Here is a 17,715-nt window from a genome sequence, read left to right on the forward strand (position 1 = left end):
AAGCTGGATATTTATTTATTTTATTTATTTATTAGATTTATATACCGCCCCATAGCTGAAGCTTGAACATGTGATAAACATGTATGCAGATGACATGATAATTATGTTGGGAGACCCACACCATTCAGCTTCTATTTTAAAGAAAGAACTTGAAGAATTCAGACAGGTGCCAGGTTTAAAAGTTAACTAGAAAAAAAATCTATTATCATGTCATTTAATGTTCTCCCTAATTATCAGTATCAAATTAGCCATACCTTGGGATCACCAATCTGCAGAACTTCTTTTAGATACCTGGGAATAAATATTCCTAGAAAAATTAACAAATTATTTAAAATAAAGTATGGCCCCCTTATTAAAAAATATAACCATTGATTTGAAGAAATGGAAGAAATTGAATTTGTCAGTTTTAGGGAGAATTGCAGCTATATAAATGTCCTTAATCCCTAGGTTTCTAGTCTTATTTCAGGTCCTCCCTATTTTCCTTCAGCCAAAAACATTGAAGTCCTGGCAAAATAGAATAAACACATTTGTATTTTTGGCAAAAGCACCCCATCTGCTGTTAAAATCTGCTCGAACCAGTCTTCCCCTGCATCCTTATCAGTCACTTGTGGTGCCTGCTGTCTCAAGCAGGCCTGTAGAAAAAGGAATTGGAGCCCAGTGTGGAGGTTCTCCTGTTTTGTTTTCCTGCAGGGGCTCCCAAACCATCCTAGTATTGGTCCTGTGTCCTGCTGGCTCCCCCCGCCCCACTTCCATTGGCATGTCAGGCTCCTAAGATATGTTAGGGCTACTGTTACTTTCTACTGTTAGTTTTACTCTACCCTGTGCCTGCTTACCCTACCCTGTACCTGTTTGCATTCTCTTCCCCTCCTTATTGTTTTACTATGATTTTATTAGCTTGTAAGCCTATGCGGCAGGGTCTTGCTATTTACTGTTTTACTCTGTACAGCACCATGTACACTGATGGTGCTATATAAATAAATAAATAAATAAATAAATAAAAAATTATATTATAAAAAACCAGATAATAGAGACTGGAGACTTCTACGCCTTGCACTATGTTATGAAGCCTTCCAGATACAGCAGCTCCATTAAATAAATATATAAATTTTATAATTATGAAGGCAAATAAAAACTGGATAGGGCTGAAAGAAGAAATGTTGGATAAAGGGACCTTACGGGCATTACCTTTCCAACATATAAAATCAAAGGAATTAAACAGCAGTGGCAGTCGAAGCTGTCTAAGACCACCATGAATGAAAATACATACCTTTTATCTTGCAGCCTCTCCAATAAAGGGGTCTGCAAGTTTTAGTAACATGCGTTGTACAGACACCCCCCAGATCGAAGGGGCCTCCTGGCTTTGCGGAGAGCAGGGCAGTATCTACACTACTGCTTTAAAACGCTTTATAACAGTTATAAAGCGCTTTAACTGCGTTAAAGCGCTATAAAACTGTTATAAAGCGCTTTAAAGAAGTAGTGTAGAATGAGCCCACCAGAGGATAAACGTGGGGATGTATTATAAAGCAGCCTTCCCCAACCTGGTGCCCTCCAACAGCCACGCTGGCTGGGGATATTGGGAGTTGTAGTCCACCACGCCTGGAAAGGGTACTAGATTGGGGAAGCCTGTCTTATGGGTGTGCTACACAGGCTATTTTCCCCGAGGTGAAATGGGGGGGTGGGCTGTCCTCAGCCCTTCAACCCTCCCTCTCACTTATTCTTGTCAGCCCCCCAAATCCTCCCAATAGTTAATGACACCCCCACCCCACCACCCACACACCTACCTTTTCTCTTCATAGGCTGGCTGTGGTTTGAGTCTGGGTAGGTCTTCCCCACTCTTGACCTTCCCAGGGACACCCTCCCCGCAGCCCTGGGGCTCACTCCCCCCAAATGCACAAGGTGGGGTAGCAAGAGACTCACCTGACCCCCGAAGGGTGACCCCGATGCACCTGAGCGCTCCGGATTGGAGGACTTCTCTTTTGTCTGGGGCGGGTGGGGGGGGGGGAGAGAGTGAGCACAGGAAGGGATTTCGGGGGGAGGGGCCTTTGCTATGGGAAACCACGCCCCTTTTCCACTTTCGTTCCTTTCCTCTCTAGGAGTCGAGTGCAGTTCATTTAACCCTTAGAAAGCCAAGCAAACATTAGGAGCGGCTCTCCCTCTCTCTCACACACACAGAGACTCTATTTGAAAATGACTAGCTCCTGCAAAAGTAGATCCAGAAAATCCAATAAAATAGGAGGGAGCATTTTAGGGATCTAGTTCTAGGTTACTGTCCTGTGCTATTTGTAATACACATGTTGTGTATTGCATTTATATCCCACCTTTTTTCCTCCAAAGAATCCAAGGCAGTGTATATAATCCTCCTCTTCTTATAGAATCATAGAATAGCAGAGCTGGAAGGGGCCTACAAGGCCATTGAGTCCAACCCCCTGCTCAATGCAGGAATCCACCTCATTTTATCCTCACAACAATAGGGTGACCCTATGGAAAAGGAGGACAGGGCTCCTGTATTTTTAACAATTGCATAGAAAAGGGAATTTCAGCAGGTGTCATTTGTATATATGGGGAACCTGGTGAAATTCCCTCTTCATCACCACAGTGAAAGCTGCAGGAGCTATACTAGAGTGACCAGATTTAAAAGAGGGCAGGGCACCTGCAGCTTTAACTGGTGTGATGAAGAAGGAATTTCCACAGGTTCCTCATATATACAAATGACACCTGCTGAAATTCCCTCTTTATCACAACAGTGAAAGCTGCAGGAGCTATACTAAGAGTGATCAGATTTAAAAGAGGGCAGGGCTCCTGCAGCTTTCACTGTTGTGATGGGGGAATTTCACCAGGTTCCCCATAGATACAAAAAGACACCTGCTGAAATTCCCTCTTTATCACAACAGTAAAAGCTGCAGGAGCTATTATAGTAGAGTGACCAGATTTAAAAGAGGGCAGGGCTCTTGCAGCTTTAACTGTTGTGAGGAAGAGGAAAAATTCCACCAGGTTCTCCATATATACAAATGACACCTGTTGAAATGGCCGCTTCAATACAACTGTTAAAGATACAGGTGCCCTGCCCTCCTTTTCATAGGGTCACCCTATATTTTATTTCATTTATTACATTTATATACCGCCCCACAGCCGAAGCTCTCTGGGCAGTTTACAACAGTTAAAAATGTAACTGTTTACAACAGTTACAATTAAAAACATTAAAAAGTATACAAAATTTTAAAAAACCATCAGAAACATAAAAACAAAAGTATAAAAACAACAGTATCCATTTAAAAACAACAATTCTGGGGGTCCATTAAATTATTTATTTATTTATTTATTTATTTATATAGCACCATCAATGTACATGGTGCTGTACAGAGTAAAACAGTAAATAGCAAGGCCCTGCCGCATAGGCTTACATTCTAATAAAATCATAACAAAACAATGAGGAGGGGAAGAGAATGCAAACAGGCACAGGATAGGGTAAACAGGCACTGGGTAGGGTAAAACTAACAGTATAAAATCAGAACAAAATCAAGTTTTAAAAGCTTTAGGAAAAAGAAAAGTTTTTAGCTGAGCTTTAAAAGCTGTGGTTGAACTTGTAGTTCTCAAATGTTCTGGAAGAGCGTTCCAGGCGTAAGGGGCAGCAGAAGAAAATGGACGAAGCCGAGCAAGGGAAGTAGAGACCCTTGGGCAGGTGAGAAACATGGCATCAGAGGAGCGAAGAGCACCAGCGGGGCAATAGTGTGAGATGAGAGAGGAAAGATAGGAAGGAGCTAGACAGTGAAAAGCTTTGCAGGTCAACAGGAGAAGTTTATATTGGATTCTGAAGTGAATTGGAAGCCAATGAAGAGATTTCAGCAGTGGAGTAACATGGTCAGAGCGGCGAGCCAAGAAGATGATCTTAGCAGCAGAGTGGTGGACAGAAAGCAACGGACTGATGTGAGAAGAAGGAAGGCCAGTGAGCAGAAGGTTGCAGTAGTCCAACCTAGAAATAACCAATGCATGAACAAGAGTCTTGGCAGAAGAGACAGACAAAAATGATCGAATCTTTGCAATATTATACAGGCAATATTGTTTTCAATATTATTAAAAACAAACTTAGGCTAAATATGCATGCGATTGCACCCCAAGTGTTAAGCCAGCAGCGCTTTCCTAGAGAGGAAGGAAGTGGGCGGCAGGGGGATGTCAATAGAGGATGCACCTTCCTGCCTCAGGTCTCTTCCCCCCCCCCTCTTCTTTCAGCCCATACATACATAGCTCTGCAAAATGGGCTTTTGAGTGTTTCTCGGGGAAGCTGCCGGCGGCGGCTGCCCTCAGTCAGGTAAAGGTGCGTTTCAAGGTGGGTAGAGCTGAAGGGATGCGGCTCTTTTTGGAGGCGGCGAGAGGGGCAGAGAATTTTGTTTTCAAAAAATGTGCTGTCAGTAAAAGAGAGACTCCAAAGCACCCCATCCCTCTTGGCAGTAAAAGCGGCTGCTTGGACGCCCTGTGGGGCCAAATCCTGTCCCCAGTCCAGGAGTGGCAGGTGCAGCAGGAGCACACGCCTTTTTCATTCCTGTCGTCATGACGGTGCTATGATGTAAGGGTGTTTAAAATGCAAAACTGTACATGCTCAGAGTCTTTTTCTTTTTTAATCAGGGTTAGCAAGCAGTTTTTGTTTCCGTACTCATATATTCGTTTTGTTTTGTTTAATTTATTATTACAGTTGCATCCTGCCTTTTTTTCCTTTTGCAAGACATGGAATAACGGGCTCAAGTTAAGGGAAGCCAGATTCCGGCTGGACATCTGTTAGAGCAGTACGACAATGGAACCAGTGACCTAGGGAGGCTGTGGGCTCTGCCACACTAGTAGGGTGACCATATGAAAAGGAGGACAGGGCTCCTGTAACTTTAGTTGCGTAGAAAAGGGAATTTCAGCAGGTATCATTTGTATATATGGGAAACTGGTGAAATTCCCTCTTTATCACCACATTAAAGCTGCAGGAGCTATACTAGAGTGACCAGATTTAAAAGAGGGCAGGGCACCTGCAGCTTTAACTGTTGTGATGAAGAAGAAATTTCATATATACAAAGGACACCTTGCTGAAAATCCCTCTTCAATACAACTGTTAAGGATACAGGAGCCCTGTCCTCCTTTTTATATGGTCAGCCTACACACTAGAGGCAGCTGGACAACCATCTGTCAGGGATGCTTTAAGGTGGGTTCCTGCACTGAGCAGGGGGTTAGACTCGATGGCCTTGTAGGCCCCTTCCAACTCTGCTATTCTATGATTCTATGAAGGTGTAGGGTGACCATATGAAAAGGAGGACAGGGCTCTCTCTAAAGGATTGGGTCCGTAGTTTGGGGGTGCTCTTGGATCCAGAGCTGTCACTTGAGGCACAGGTGAACTCAGTGGCAAAGAGCACTTTTCATCAGCTTAGGCTGATATACCAACTGCGCCCTTATCTGGACAGAGATAGCCTAGCTACAGTTATCCATGCTCTGCTCTGATAACCTCTCGTTTGGATTACTGCAATGCGTTATACGTGGGGCTGCCTTTGAAAACGGTCCGGAAACTTCAGCTGGTACAAAACAGGGCAGCCCACCTACTAACAGGCACTGGCCAACGAGATCATATTACGCCAGTCCTTCTACAACTTCATTGGCTGCCAGTCCAGGACCGGCCCGATTCAAAGTGCTGGTATTAACATTCAAAGCCCTAAACGGCTTGGGGCCAGGTTATTTGAAAGAACGCCTCCCATATGTACCTGCCTGGACCTTAAGATCATCCACAGGGGTCCTTTTCCGTGAGCCCCTGCCAAAGGAAGTGAGGCAGGTGGCTACCAGGAGGAGGGCCTTCTCTGCTGTGGCACCCCGGCTGTGGAATGAGCTCCCTAAGGAGGTTCGCTTGGCACCTACACTGTACTCCTTCCGATGCCAGCTGAAGACCTTTTTATTTTCTAAGTATTTTAACACCTAATTTAACTTAAATTTAAACTTTTCTGTTTTAACTCAATATTTTAAACTATATCAACTTCTGCTGTGTGGTTTTACCTTGGTTGTGCTTTTTATATTGTATTTTGTATCTGTGTTTTTAGATTGTTGGTTGTTTTCCTATGTTCTTCATGGTTTTAATTTTTGTGAACCGCCCAGAGAACTTCGGCTATTGGGCGGTATAAAAATGTAATAAATAAATAAAAAAGATTCCAAATGCACCCACCGATCGAAAAAGGTTGAGGTGCCCTTCATTCTTTTTGACATGATAGCACTCTTTAAATACTTAAAAGGTTGTCACACAGAGGAGGGCCAGGATCTCTTCTCGATCCTCCCAGAGTACAGGACACGGAATAACGGGCTCAAGTTAAAGGAAGCCAGATTCCAGCTGGACATCAGGAAAAACTTCCTGACTGTTAGAGCAGTACGACAATGGAATCAGTTCCCTAGGGAGGTTGTGGGCTCTCCCACACTAGAGGCCTTCAAAAGGCAGCTGGACAACCGTTTGTCAGGGATGTTTTAGGGTGGATTCCTGCATTGAGCAGGGGGTTGGATTCAATGGCCTTGTAGGCCCCTTCCAACTCTGCTATTCTATGATTCTATGAAATGTCTGCTGTGAGAATCACGCTGTTCTGTGCATTCCCTCATTGCTGTCGTGCCTCTTTGTTTCAGAGCGAACGGCGACTCTTCTGTCAGGGAAAGCTGACAGTTTTCGGACAACCTTCTCTGGGTCCAAAGATCCTTCCCTGCGAAAGGAAATGGCGGCAGGACAGGAGGGGAGGTTCCCATGTCCAGGTCTCCAGTTCCGGACTGTGCTAGCAGAAAACCAGGAGCCAGGAATGAAAATGGAGCCGGAGGAGCCACTAGGCCTCAAACCAGCGGTGGGGCCAAGGGAAATGGGAGACATCTCACCTGCCCCTCAGGGCACTGTTGGGCAGCAGCTGAGCTGGGGAGGGCCGCACCACATCAAACAGGAGCCGGAAGACAGGCTGTCGTCTCTCCGCTGGGAAGTCCAGTGGCAGGAGTTCTTGAAGGCAGTACAGGCCCCTCGCTCTGGAGAAGGGATGCCCCAGGTGCCGGAGACTGTGCCATGGGGTGAGGTTAAGGCTTCCCCGCCTCCCTTTCAGGGCACATTGGCTGTCAGAGACGAGAGCGGGACCGGACACCCTCCGGCTTTTAATGGGACATCCCGGGCAGCCAACAGCAGGCCGGACACTGCAAGCAGCAGGGGAGGCTGCGGGCAAACGGAAGAGATCAAGAGGGAAGACGCCATCAGCTCAGAAGCGCAGCGCCGGCGCTTCAGGCAGCTCTGCTACCGGGATGACTGGGGCCCCCGGGAGGTGTACGGCCGCCTTCAGGAACTCGGCGCTCAGTGGCTGAAGCCAGAGAGGCAGACGAAGGAGCAGATCTTGGACCTGGTGGTCCTGGAGCAGTTCCTGACCATCCTGCCCCCAGAGATGCAGAGCTGGGTGAAGGCACGCGCTTCCGACAGCTGCTTCCACGCCGTGAGCCTTGCGGAGGATTTCCTCGCGGGGCGCCAAGAGGCCAAGGAACCGGAACGGCAGGTGCACTAGTGTCTGAGCCTGGTGGTTGTTGGCAGTCCCAGAGCTGGCTGTGATTTTATTTATTTATTCATTTATTTATTTATTATACTACCCACCAGCCAAAGCTCTCTGGGCAGTGCACAATTAAAACCATAAAATACAACAAGTACAGATAAATTTAAGAGGCTAATCTTATGTAAACCGCCCAGAGAGCCTCGGCTATGGGGCGGTATACAAACGCAATAAATAATAATAATAATAATAATAAATAAATAATGTTAAAGATGCAATATAAAAGCAGCTAAGTTAAAATCCAGGGAAAGCCTGTGTGAAAATGTATGTTTTGAGGAGGCGTTTAAAAGATTTTCCGCCTCCCAAACCACACGAAGGAGGGTTTTCCAAAGGGTGGGGGCCGCCACAAAGAAGGCCCCGCCGTCGAGGTTCTTTGTGACGACACTCTTTTCGTCTTGGAATGACGAGCAGGACCTCCTCTGATGAACGTAAATGTCGTCTGGGTGTATATAAGGGAAGGCGGTCTGCTAGGTATCCTGATCCCAAGTTGTTTAGGGCTTTATAGGCTAATATAATATAACCTTGTATGTGGCTCAGAACAGAAAGATATTGGTGGCTTTCCCCAAGCTGGTATTGGATTACAATGCCCATCAGCTGCAGCTAGGGATGGTGGGAGTTGGAGTCCAACACCTCCGGAAGGCCCCAGGTTGGGAAAGGCTGCTATTGACAAATAGGGGATGCGTTGAAATTAGGCAAATTCATGGCGGAGAAGGCTGTCAATGGGTACTAGTCCCGACGGCCATATGCTATGTCCAATATCAGAGGCCTAGGTAAGCCAGCTGCTGGGGAATCATAGAATCATAGAATAGCAGAGTTGGAAGGGGCCTGCAAAGCTGTCGAGTCCAACCCCCTGCTCAATGCAGGAATCCACCCTAAAGCATCCCTGACAGATGGTTGTCCAGCTGCCTCTTGAAGGCCTCTAGTGTGGGAGAAGAGCCCACGACCTCCCTAGGGAACATGGGTGGGAAGGTGCTTTTGCCCTCATGTCCTGCTTGTGGGCTCCCCATTGGGCCAGCTGGTTGGCCACTGTGTGAACAAAGTGCTGGACTCGATGGACCCTCGGTCTGATCCAGCAGGGCTCTTCTGATGTTCAGAAGAAGGCAACGGTGATGGTCAATGGTATGGACAAGATGTCCTACAGCAGATGTGCTGAACCTCTTTCAGCCCAAGGGGCGCATTTAACTTCGGAGAAGCCCTTGGGGGCTGCATTCCATTGGTGGGCAGAACAACAACAACAACAACAATAATAATAATTATTTCTTACCCTACATTTAAAGCCCTACATGGTTTGGGTCCAGGCTACCTGTGGGATCGCCTTCTCCCGTACGATCCGCCCCACACACTCAGGTCCTCTGGGAAGAACTTCCTTCATTCAACCAAAACCAGGCTGACAGGTATTACCCAGAGGACCTTCTCTTCTGCTGCTGCTCCCAGACTGTGGAATGGCCTGCCGGAGGAGATTCGTCAACTTAAATGTCTATTGGCATTTAAATGTCTTTTGGCATTTAAAAAAGCTATAAAGACTGATCTCTTCCGGCAGGCCTATCCAGTGGAATTCTAGGATGCTTTTAGGATGTTTTCAGTATGTTTTTAGGAAGTTTTAACAATGTATATTGTGTTTTGATTAATTTTTTTAAATGTATTTTATGCTTCTTGTTGTTCCTCGCCTCGATCAGGATGGAGAGGCGGGTTAGAAATATTTATTATTATTATTATTATTATTATTATTATTATTATTATTCCTGCCTCTCCCTCTGGATTGAGGTGGGGAACAACTTTAGATACAGATACATGCGCACACACAAAAGCAGGCCTGTTTTAGCCTAACGTTCTTCCTGCGTTAGGAGAGACATTCCAACCTTTTAGAATAGGGAAAACCTGGCAAGAAATCACCAGTGGCTGGAGGAAAGGTGGAGGGGCTATCAGGAGGCCCAGGGGTTCCCCACCCTATGTTGAAAGGACCTTGATATGTTTTGACTGGAGAAGAGGAAACTGAATGGGGACATGATAGCCCTTTCCAAAGACCTGAAAGGCTGCCACACAGAAGAGGGCGATCAGGGGTGATCAGGGGTCTGGAAACGAAGCCCTGTGAGGAGAGACTGAAAGAACTGGGCATGTTTAGCCTGGAGAAGAGAAGATTGAGGGGAGACATGATAGCACTCTTCAAGTACTTAAAAGGTTGTCACACAGAGGAGGGCCAGGATCTCTTCTCCATCCTCCCAGAGGATAACAGGTTCAAGTGACAGGAAGCCAGATTCCGGCTGGACATCAGGAAAAACTTCCTGACTGTTAGAGCAGTACGACAATGGAATCAGTTACCTAGGGAGGTTGTGGGCTCCCCCACACTAGAGGCCTTCTAGAGGCAGCTGGACAACCATCTGTCAGGGATGCTTTAGGGTGGATTCCTGCATTGAGCAGGGGGTTGGACTCGATGGCCTTGTAGGCCCCTTCCAACTCTGCTATTCTATGATTCTAGGGCAACGGCTATGTTTTGCAGGAAGGGCCTAACAGGCTTGCCTTACAGGCAGTCAGGTTTCGGTTAAACATTAACAGAAACGTTTTAACGAAACGAGCAGTTTGGCAAGGAAGCAATTTGCTAGAAAAGCCTTCCCTATCTCGGCCTTTTTCAGATACGTTGGACTCCAACGCCCATCTTTTGCAGCCAGCGTTGGGCTTTGGCCGTGCTGGCTGGGAGTGATGGGAGTTGGAGTCCCACGCATTGGGAGGGGGCACCATGTTGGGGAAGGCTGAGCTACAGTACAAGGCCGCCTCCAGTCCTTGGATTCTGTGAAATGTCCTCCTCTCCCTCCTACTGGCTCAAAACTTTCATGGGTGTTTCCAGGTGCCGAGAATGGTCCAAGAGGTTGCCGTGACGGAAGAGGAAGGGCCGTCGCAGGAAGCTGCTCAGCGGCCGCTCAGCAGGGAGGTCAAGCGAGAGAACGAGGGAGCTGGTGGCGCACTAGGTGAGGGCCGGTGGGGGCTGAACTGTCGTTTCATCCAAAGTAGGTCTAATGCCAGTGTTAGCGGAGCTGCTATTGATTGACATGAGCATCCCAAGAGCGTTAGGGAAGCGGAGCCAGACAGAGCAGGTGAGAAAGAGAAAAGATGGATGTAGAAGTAGACTGTTCACTAGTTTAGGGCACAATCCTACCCCGACGCTTGTAACCCTCTGAACTTGGAGGCTTTCAGTAATAGGGTGACCATACGAAAAGGAGGACAGGGCTCCTGTATCTTTAACAGTTGCCTAGAGAAGGGGATTTGAGCAGGAATCATTTGTATGCATGCAGCACCTGGTGAAATTTCCTCCTCATCACAGCATTTAAAGCTGCAGGAGCCCTGACCTCGTTTGTATCTGGTCAAAAGGACAGTTTGCAACTTTAACTGTGGTGATGAAGAGAGAATGTCACCGGGTTCCCCATATATACAAATGACACCTGCTGAAATTCCCTTTTCTATGCAACTGTTAAAGATACAGGAGACCGGTCCTCCTTTTCATAGGGTCACCCTAGGCTTACAGGTATCCAATGCAGAGTGGGTGGAGCACCGAAGAGCTTCGGCTATTAGGCGGTATAGAAATGTAATAAATAAATAAATAAATAAATAAATAAATAAATGTTCTCCTCTCCGGTCCGCCCACACTGCATCTTTGCTAAATGGGCTTTTTTTTTTTTGCCTGTCTAGCTGAGGCACTGCAGAGGAGGAGGGGGGCGGGTGGAAAGGCCTGGGGATACTTTGTAAGGCTCTCCAGTCCCCTTCCCACCCACAGGAAAGCCCCCCTTTACCTCCTCTTCAAGGTCACTTTCGCTGCCTTTGAGAGGCAGCCAACGTCTCTCTGCACCGGATGCGAGGAGGGCGTGAAGAGCACAGATTTCTGGATCCGAAATATCCTGTAGCCCCTGCGACGACACCGACCTCACACAGAAGGCCTTGCCTAGCACACCCTTCTCAAGCCAAGCGCCACTTCTTGAAAAGCCTGAGGAAAGGGTAAAAACAACACAACCTTTCCCCTGTATGTGAGGGAAGAAGGTAAAGGGTTTTGGAAAATAGGTTCTATTGCTGAGGTACTGAACTGCAGGTGTATCGGTAGATGTTTTTGCACTGTGTAAAATAACAGGTAATAAATCTGAGCTGACGCGTGGTTTGTGGTGATGGAACACAAAGTAAGGTTTATTGAAGTTGAACAGATCTTTGGTATTTCTATTTGGATCAAACTTGCTTATTTTTGTATTTAAAACAACAATCCCAAGTCCCTTAAAATCCTACCTCTGCTCACTCCTCACACCAAACACTCTCACGAAACACAAGCCAGAAAAAACTCCCAGACTAAAACCAAACCAAACCTCAAACCCAACACAATCTCCTCAGCCAACCCGCCCACACTCCTCCCTCCCCTCTCTCACCGCATCACTAGCCACACCCACCCAGTCAAACATGCCGCACTCGCCAGACACACAAACGCAGACATGCCCAAGGGACAGAAAGGTGGGTATCACCACACCCTGGCTAAAACTAGGGTGACCTTATGGAAAAGGAGGACCGGGCTCCTGTATCATTAACAGTTGTATTAGGAAGGGAATTCCAGCAGGTGCCATTGTATGCAGGCAACACCCGGTGAAATTCCCTCCTCATCACAACAGTTAAAGCTGCAGGAGCCCTGCTGTTCTTTGTATCTGGTCACTCTAGTATAGCTCCTGCAGCTTTAACTGTTGTGATGAACAGGGCATTTCACCAGGTTCTCCATATACACAAACGATACCTGCTGCAATTCCCTTTTTCAGTACAGTTGTTAAAGATACAGGAGCCCTGTCCTCCTTTCCATAGGGTCACCCTAATTAAAACATAAAACACAAACCATAAAACAATGACGACTGTATGTAATAAAACCAAGATAAAATCAGCAGCAAAGAGTAAAAACATGGCAGTAAAAACATGGTAAAGCAAAGTAAAACCACAAGTGGAATCTGTTTCACCAATGTGTTCCTTTTTTATATATATAACAACTTTATTTTTCCAGTACATACATATAAACAAATGTTCATAAATCAATGCATGTTCATTATACAGTAACCTTTTTTACCACCCAAAATTATACATATAATTACTTTGCATTTCAGGTTTCATCTTTTATCCCTTTTATTCCATTCCCTCCCCCATCCTGGTGTGTTTCTCATAAATTGTCCCATTTCTTTTTCTGGGATGTTATATCACTTCTGTTTATTTCATCCTTTATTATTTTTATAGTTATTTTCTAACCTTACTTCTTTTCAGGAGCCCCAGAGCGTCCTGTAGGCCTCTGCCAGAGTTCTGTTCATTTCTTTCGTTATATATTCTACATATTTTTGCCAATCTCTCTTATAGTTATCTTTTTGTTTTATTCCTCTTTGTAATAGTAATTTCTGTGTCAATTTTTCACTAATTGCTATTTCCCAAATTTTCCTTTTCCATATAGGTACTGTCAGGATCTTTGCTGTTTTCCAATTGCTTGCTATTAATTGCCTTGAAGCTGTCAGTTTTTCTTTTATCTCTTTATTTTCTTTGACAAAGATATTCAATAATGCCAATTCTGGGCTTTTTATATATATTTTTGAGCAGTAATTTTTTCAATTTCTCTAAAGACCCTGTCCCAATTTTTTTTTACTTTCCCGCAGTCCCACCACATATGAATTTGAGTTCCGTTATCCTTACATCCTCTCCAGCAAGAGGGTATCAAAGTCTTGTTAATTTTTGCCAGCCTAACTGGTGTCAGCCTTCCATCCTCCTGAGGTCGGTAAAATGAGTACCCAGTTAGCTGGGGGAAAGGTAATAACGGCCAGGGAAGGCAACGGCAAACCACCCCGCTATAAGGCCTGCCAAGAAAACGTCAGCGAAAGCTGGCGTCCCTCCAAGAGTCAGTAATGACTCAGTGCTTGCACGAGAGGTTCCTTTCCTTTCCTTTCAACTGGTGTCCAATACCATTTCTGGATTGATTTTAAAGCGCCTTCTTTTATTCTTGTGGATGTTGTTTTGAGCACCAATGTTCTCTCTTTATCTCAGGTGGTGATGGGGAGCAGAATGGGACCGATCCAGAACTGTTCTGGGTGCCACCGGGAAGAGTATTGGGCCCAGAGACAGATGTAAATGCTGGAAACCAAGATGGCCCAGACACGTTTCACACATGTGAAATGGAGAAGTGGAAGAATAATTTTGCCTCTTCTCCGGATGACAACTCCTGTGAAATATCACTACAAGGGATACTCAAAAGGAAGAGAAGGAGCAAAGACGCCATGAGCAACAAGCTTTTGTGGGATGAATCGAACCCTAACAGAACCCCTGCGGGAGAGAAGCCGCACGAATGTTCGGTCTGCGGGAAAATATTCCGCCGCCGCTCAGACCTTAATAGTCACCAGAGAACCCACACGGGTGAGAAACCCTATTCGTGCTTGAACTGCGGGAAGAGGTTCAACCGGAGCACCAACCTTATTTCACACCAGAGAATCCACACAGGTGAGAAACCGTACAAATGCGTGGATTGCGGCAAGAACTTTTGCCACAAGTCTGGCTTGATAAGGCACCGGAGAACCCACACGGGAGAGAAACCGTACGCCTGTTCGGAGTGCGGGAAGAGCTTCAGCCAAAGGCAGCATCTGATCACGCACCAGCGGAACCACACCGGGGAGAAGCCGTTCAGCTGCTCCGAGTGCGGGAAAAGCTTCAACCAGAGCCAGCACCTGATCACGCACCAGAGGAACCACACGGGAGAGAAGCCGTTTGAATGCTCGCAGTGCCGGAAAAGCTTTTGCGACAAGTCCACCCTCGTCAGACACCAGCGGAGTCACCTTGGGAAGAAACCGTTCAAATGCTCCAAGTGTGAAGAAAGCTTCTATCGGAGCAAACACCTTACCAGGCACCAGCGGATTCACATCCAGACTGCAGGGGTCTAATGCAGCCTTCTCCAAACTCAACAGCCTTCAGAGGGTTGGACTTCAACTCCCATCAGCTAAGGTGACCATATGAAAAGGAGGACAGGGCTCCTGTATCTTTAACAGTTTGTTTATTTAGAGTATTTTCATCTCGCACCTCAGCCAAAAAAGGCTCCCGGAGTGTCTTACAATTGATCAGTAAAGAAGACAGTCCCTGCCCTCAGGCTTACATTCTAAAAAAGACATGACACACAAGGAAAAAGGGATGGGGAGGGAAGAGGGAGAAAAGAAAAAGAAATTAAGGAGACTGTTCAGGCTGGTGGGAAGGCCCTGCTCCGTCCTCTCATCTCCCAATGGAGGGGCAGATCAACAGCTCCTTCTTCTTCCCCACAGGGTGAAGATGACAGTTAGCCCTGGGGGGAGGGGGGGCGATGTCCAACTGAAGCAGGCTCTGATGGTCTCCCTTGCACCTGGTGAAATTCCCTCTTCATGACAACAGTTAAAGCTGCAGGAGCCCTGCCTGGTGTGACCAGATTTAAAAGAGGGCAGGGCACCTGCAGCTTTAACTGGTGAGATGAAGCGGAAATTTCCCCAGGTTCTCCATATATACAAATGACACCGGCTGAAATTCCCTTTTCAATACAACTGTTAAAAGATACAGGAGCCCTGTCCTCTTTTTCATAGGGTCACCCTACATCAACCCCAGCCAGCCTGTTGATGGGAGTTGCAGCCCAACCCCAACTGGAGGCCGCTGGGTTGGAGAAGCTGATCTGATGTCACAGTGATTTTTAAATTTATGGCCGTAGGTAGCGCTTGTCCTCTTAGTTCTCGCTGTCCACAAATTGTGTTTTGAAGACGGAGGTTTTAGAGACCTTCTGTCACCGTCGTGAGGAAGTATCATTTCCAACTGTTTATCGGCACAATACACAGAGAGAGATTGGTGATTATATAGTCACACTCCTTATTTCTCCAGCACTCACACATAGAGATGCTCGCCCTGGAATCACCTCATTTCTGTTGGATGAACCAGTTCGCCTGAGGTAGGCCGGCCCCAGTAACCCACTTATTCCCAGTTTGCTGAGTTCCTCGCCACAGATTCTCCTACTGCCAGCAGTTAATGCTGAAGAGCTTTCAGTCTAGAAATGCTTAAGTTTAGGTGTTAACGGCCTACTTTACACTCTTTTAAACCCCTCCGCAGATATAGAGGAAATAACAAGGTGCGTTTAAGCGTAGCTTGAGGAAGCAGCGAGGTTGGAGAGGGCGGTTATTAGCTCGGGCGTAAAAACGCTGGCATTTCACCGCCTCAGTTGTTCTCCGAAGGGCAGGGTCGTTGTTTTTTTAATCTCTCTCACCTCGAGGGCCGAATTCAATTGGGGCGACGCTCTCGTGGGCGGCAGACCAGCGGTGGAGGCGGGGCGAAAGGGGGCGGGGCATAGATTCCAAAAATACTCCTAGCGCCGGCATATTTTAGCTTCGGGCTCTTATTACCAGTAACTAAGCCTTAGGAGAGGCAATTCCGATTTTTAGAATGGGGAGAAACCCACACAAAAGCTGGTGAAGCAGCAAATAAGTGGGACCTGGGAGGGCCGGATTCAAAGCCTGGGAGGGCCGGATTCTGCACCTCTGCTCAAGGGGGCGGCAAAATTATTTGGTGCCTTAGCCCTCCAATAGAGAGATGAAACTCGATACTCTCAGAGTCTCTGATTAATAGGACAACCAGTCACGTTTTTGGCCTAGTTCTCAGTGAGGCCGTCAACCTGTGATCGGGCTGTACCACTTCGGACGAAGGTGGGGCTTTGATTTGATTGGTTGCATTTATAACCCGCCTTTTTTCCTCCAGGGAACCTGAGGCGACTTACATAATCCTCCTCCTCCTCCTCCATTTTATCCTCACAACAACAACCCTGCAAGGTAGGGTGGACTGAGAGGCTGCCGACTGGCCCAAAGTCACCCAGTGAGCTTCCATGGTCGAGTGGGGATTAGAACCCGGATCCCCCGGATCCCACTCCAGCACTCAAACCTCTACACCATACTGGGCTCGCAGGAATGCCTGCCCCTTCATAAGTTGAATGCACTAATTGAAAGGCTCAGTGGTAGGACATATGAAAAAGAGGACCGGGCTCCTGTATCTTTAACAGTTGTATCGAAAAAGGAATTCCAGCAGGTGTCACTTGTATATATGGGGAACCTGGTGAAATTCCCTCTTCATCACAACAGTTAAAGCTGCAGGTGCCCTGCCCTCTTTTAAATCTGGTCACTCTAGTATAGCTCCTGGAAGGAAGGAGGAGTGTTTATATAAAAATGTCTATGGATTAAAGTTTTAAGTTTGGTGATTAATTTATTAAAATAACTCATTAAAATAACTTATTAAAATAACTCATTGAGCAGGGGAGTTGGACTCGATGGCCTTGTAGGCCCCTTCCCTATTCTATGATTCTATGTCCATTTAAATATCTCAGCATTTTACTACAACCCCAACAAGGGGAAAGTCAAAGTGTGAGCGAGCTTAACATTTCAAAGAATCAACGAAAGCTACCACTGAATTTTCGGGGTGGGGGAGGCCTTGTCGGACATTCTAACTGTTGCTCCCTCTCAGTAGCACGCCGGAAACAAAATAGCTTCACATAGTAAACCGGTGCCCTTCAGTCAGCCTCTGTTGAAATTTGCAAGTACTTACATATTTAGATTTGGGGGAAGGATAGGGGATAATGGATGGATTTCCACTTCATTTAGTTGAATATGGTACTTACCATGTTGTATTCAGCAGAGTGAATTATGTGTCTACTGTCCCCTTAAGTATAGCTCCAGGTCTGCCCTCCTTCCTCTCTTTCCTTGACCTAGAACAGGAGTGGGCAACATGTGACCCGCCAGGTGTTGTTGAACGACAGCTCCCATCATTCCTGGTCATTGGAATGATGGGGCTGATGGGAGTTGGAGTCCAACATCTCGAGAGTTGCAGGCTGCTCACCCAGAAAACTTGTGGCAGCCCTGGGTTAAGAGCCCTGGCAGGGAATTTTGTATAACCCTGTTAAATAAACTTCATTATGTTGTCGACATGTGTGCTGAGGCTGAATTCGCTTGTCAAGGTCTAACAGACAAGACAGTTGGTACATTAGGGAGATTGTTAATGACAAGAAAGGAGTTCCCATCACAATATAAAGAACATCAGAAGAGCCCTGCTGGATCAGGCCAAGGGTCCATCTAGTCCCGCGTTCTGTTCACACAGCGGCCAACCAGCTGCCTAC

The 17,715-nt window shown here is 46.5% G+C and overlaps 1 protein-coding gene across 2 annotated transcripts; it reads left to right on the top strand.

The window, feature by feature from the left end:
• The first annotated feature begins 4,224 nt into the window (after positions 1 to 4,224).
• LOC134396372 (zinc finger protein 397-like) lies at positions 4,225 to 15,414 on the top strand. 2 transcript variants are annotated; one of them, XM_063122850.1, is made up of 4 exons: positions 4,225 to 4,306; positions 6,628 to 7,520; positions 10,414 to 10,534; positions 13,605 to 15,414. In XM_063122850.1, exons 2-4 carry the CDS (start codon positions 6,714 to 6,716, stop codon positions 14,489 to 14,491), a joined length of 1,815 nt encoding a protein of 604 aa, XP_062978920.1. In that variant the 5' UTR covers positions 4,225 to 4,306; positions 6,628 to 6,713; the 3' UTR covers positions 14,492 to 15,414. The 2 variants fall into 2 exon arrangements, with proteins under 2 accessions (XP_062978920.1, XP_062978919.1); XM_063122849.1 differs by having other exon boundaries at positions 4,244 to 4,312.
• Positions 15,415 to 17,715: the final 2,301 nt, after the last annotated feature.

The sequence above is a fragment of the Elgaria multicarinata genome, chromosome 3, assembly GCF_023053635.1.
Source record: "Elgaria multicarinata webbii isolate HBS135686 ecotype San Diego chromosome 3, rElgMul1.1.pri, whole genome shotgun sequence".
Classification (NCBI taxonomy): domain Eukaryota; kingdom Metazoa; phylum Chordata; class Lepidosauria; order Squamata; family Anguidae; genus Elgaria; species Elgaria multicarinata.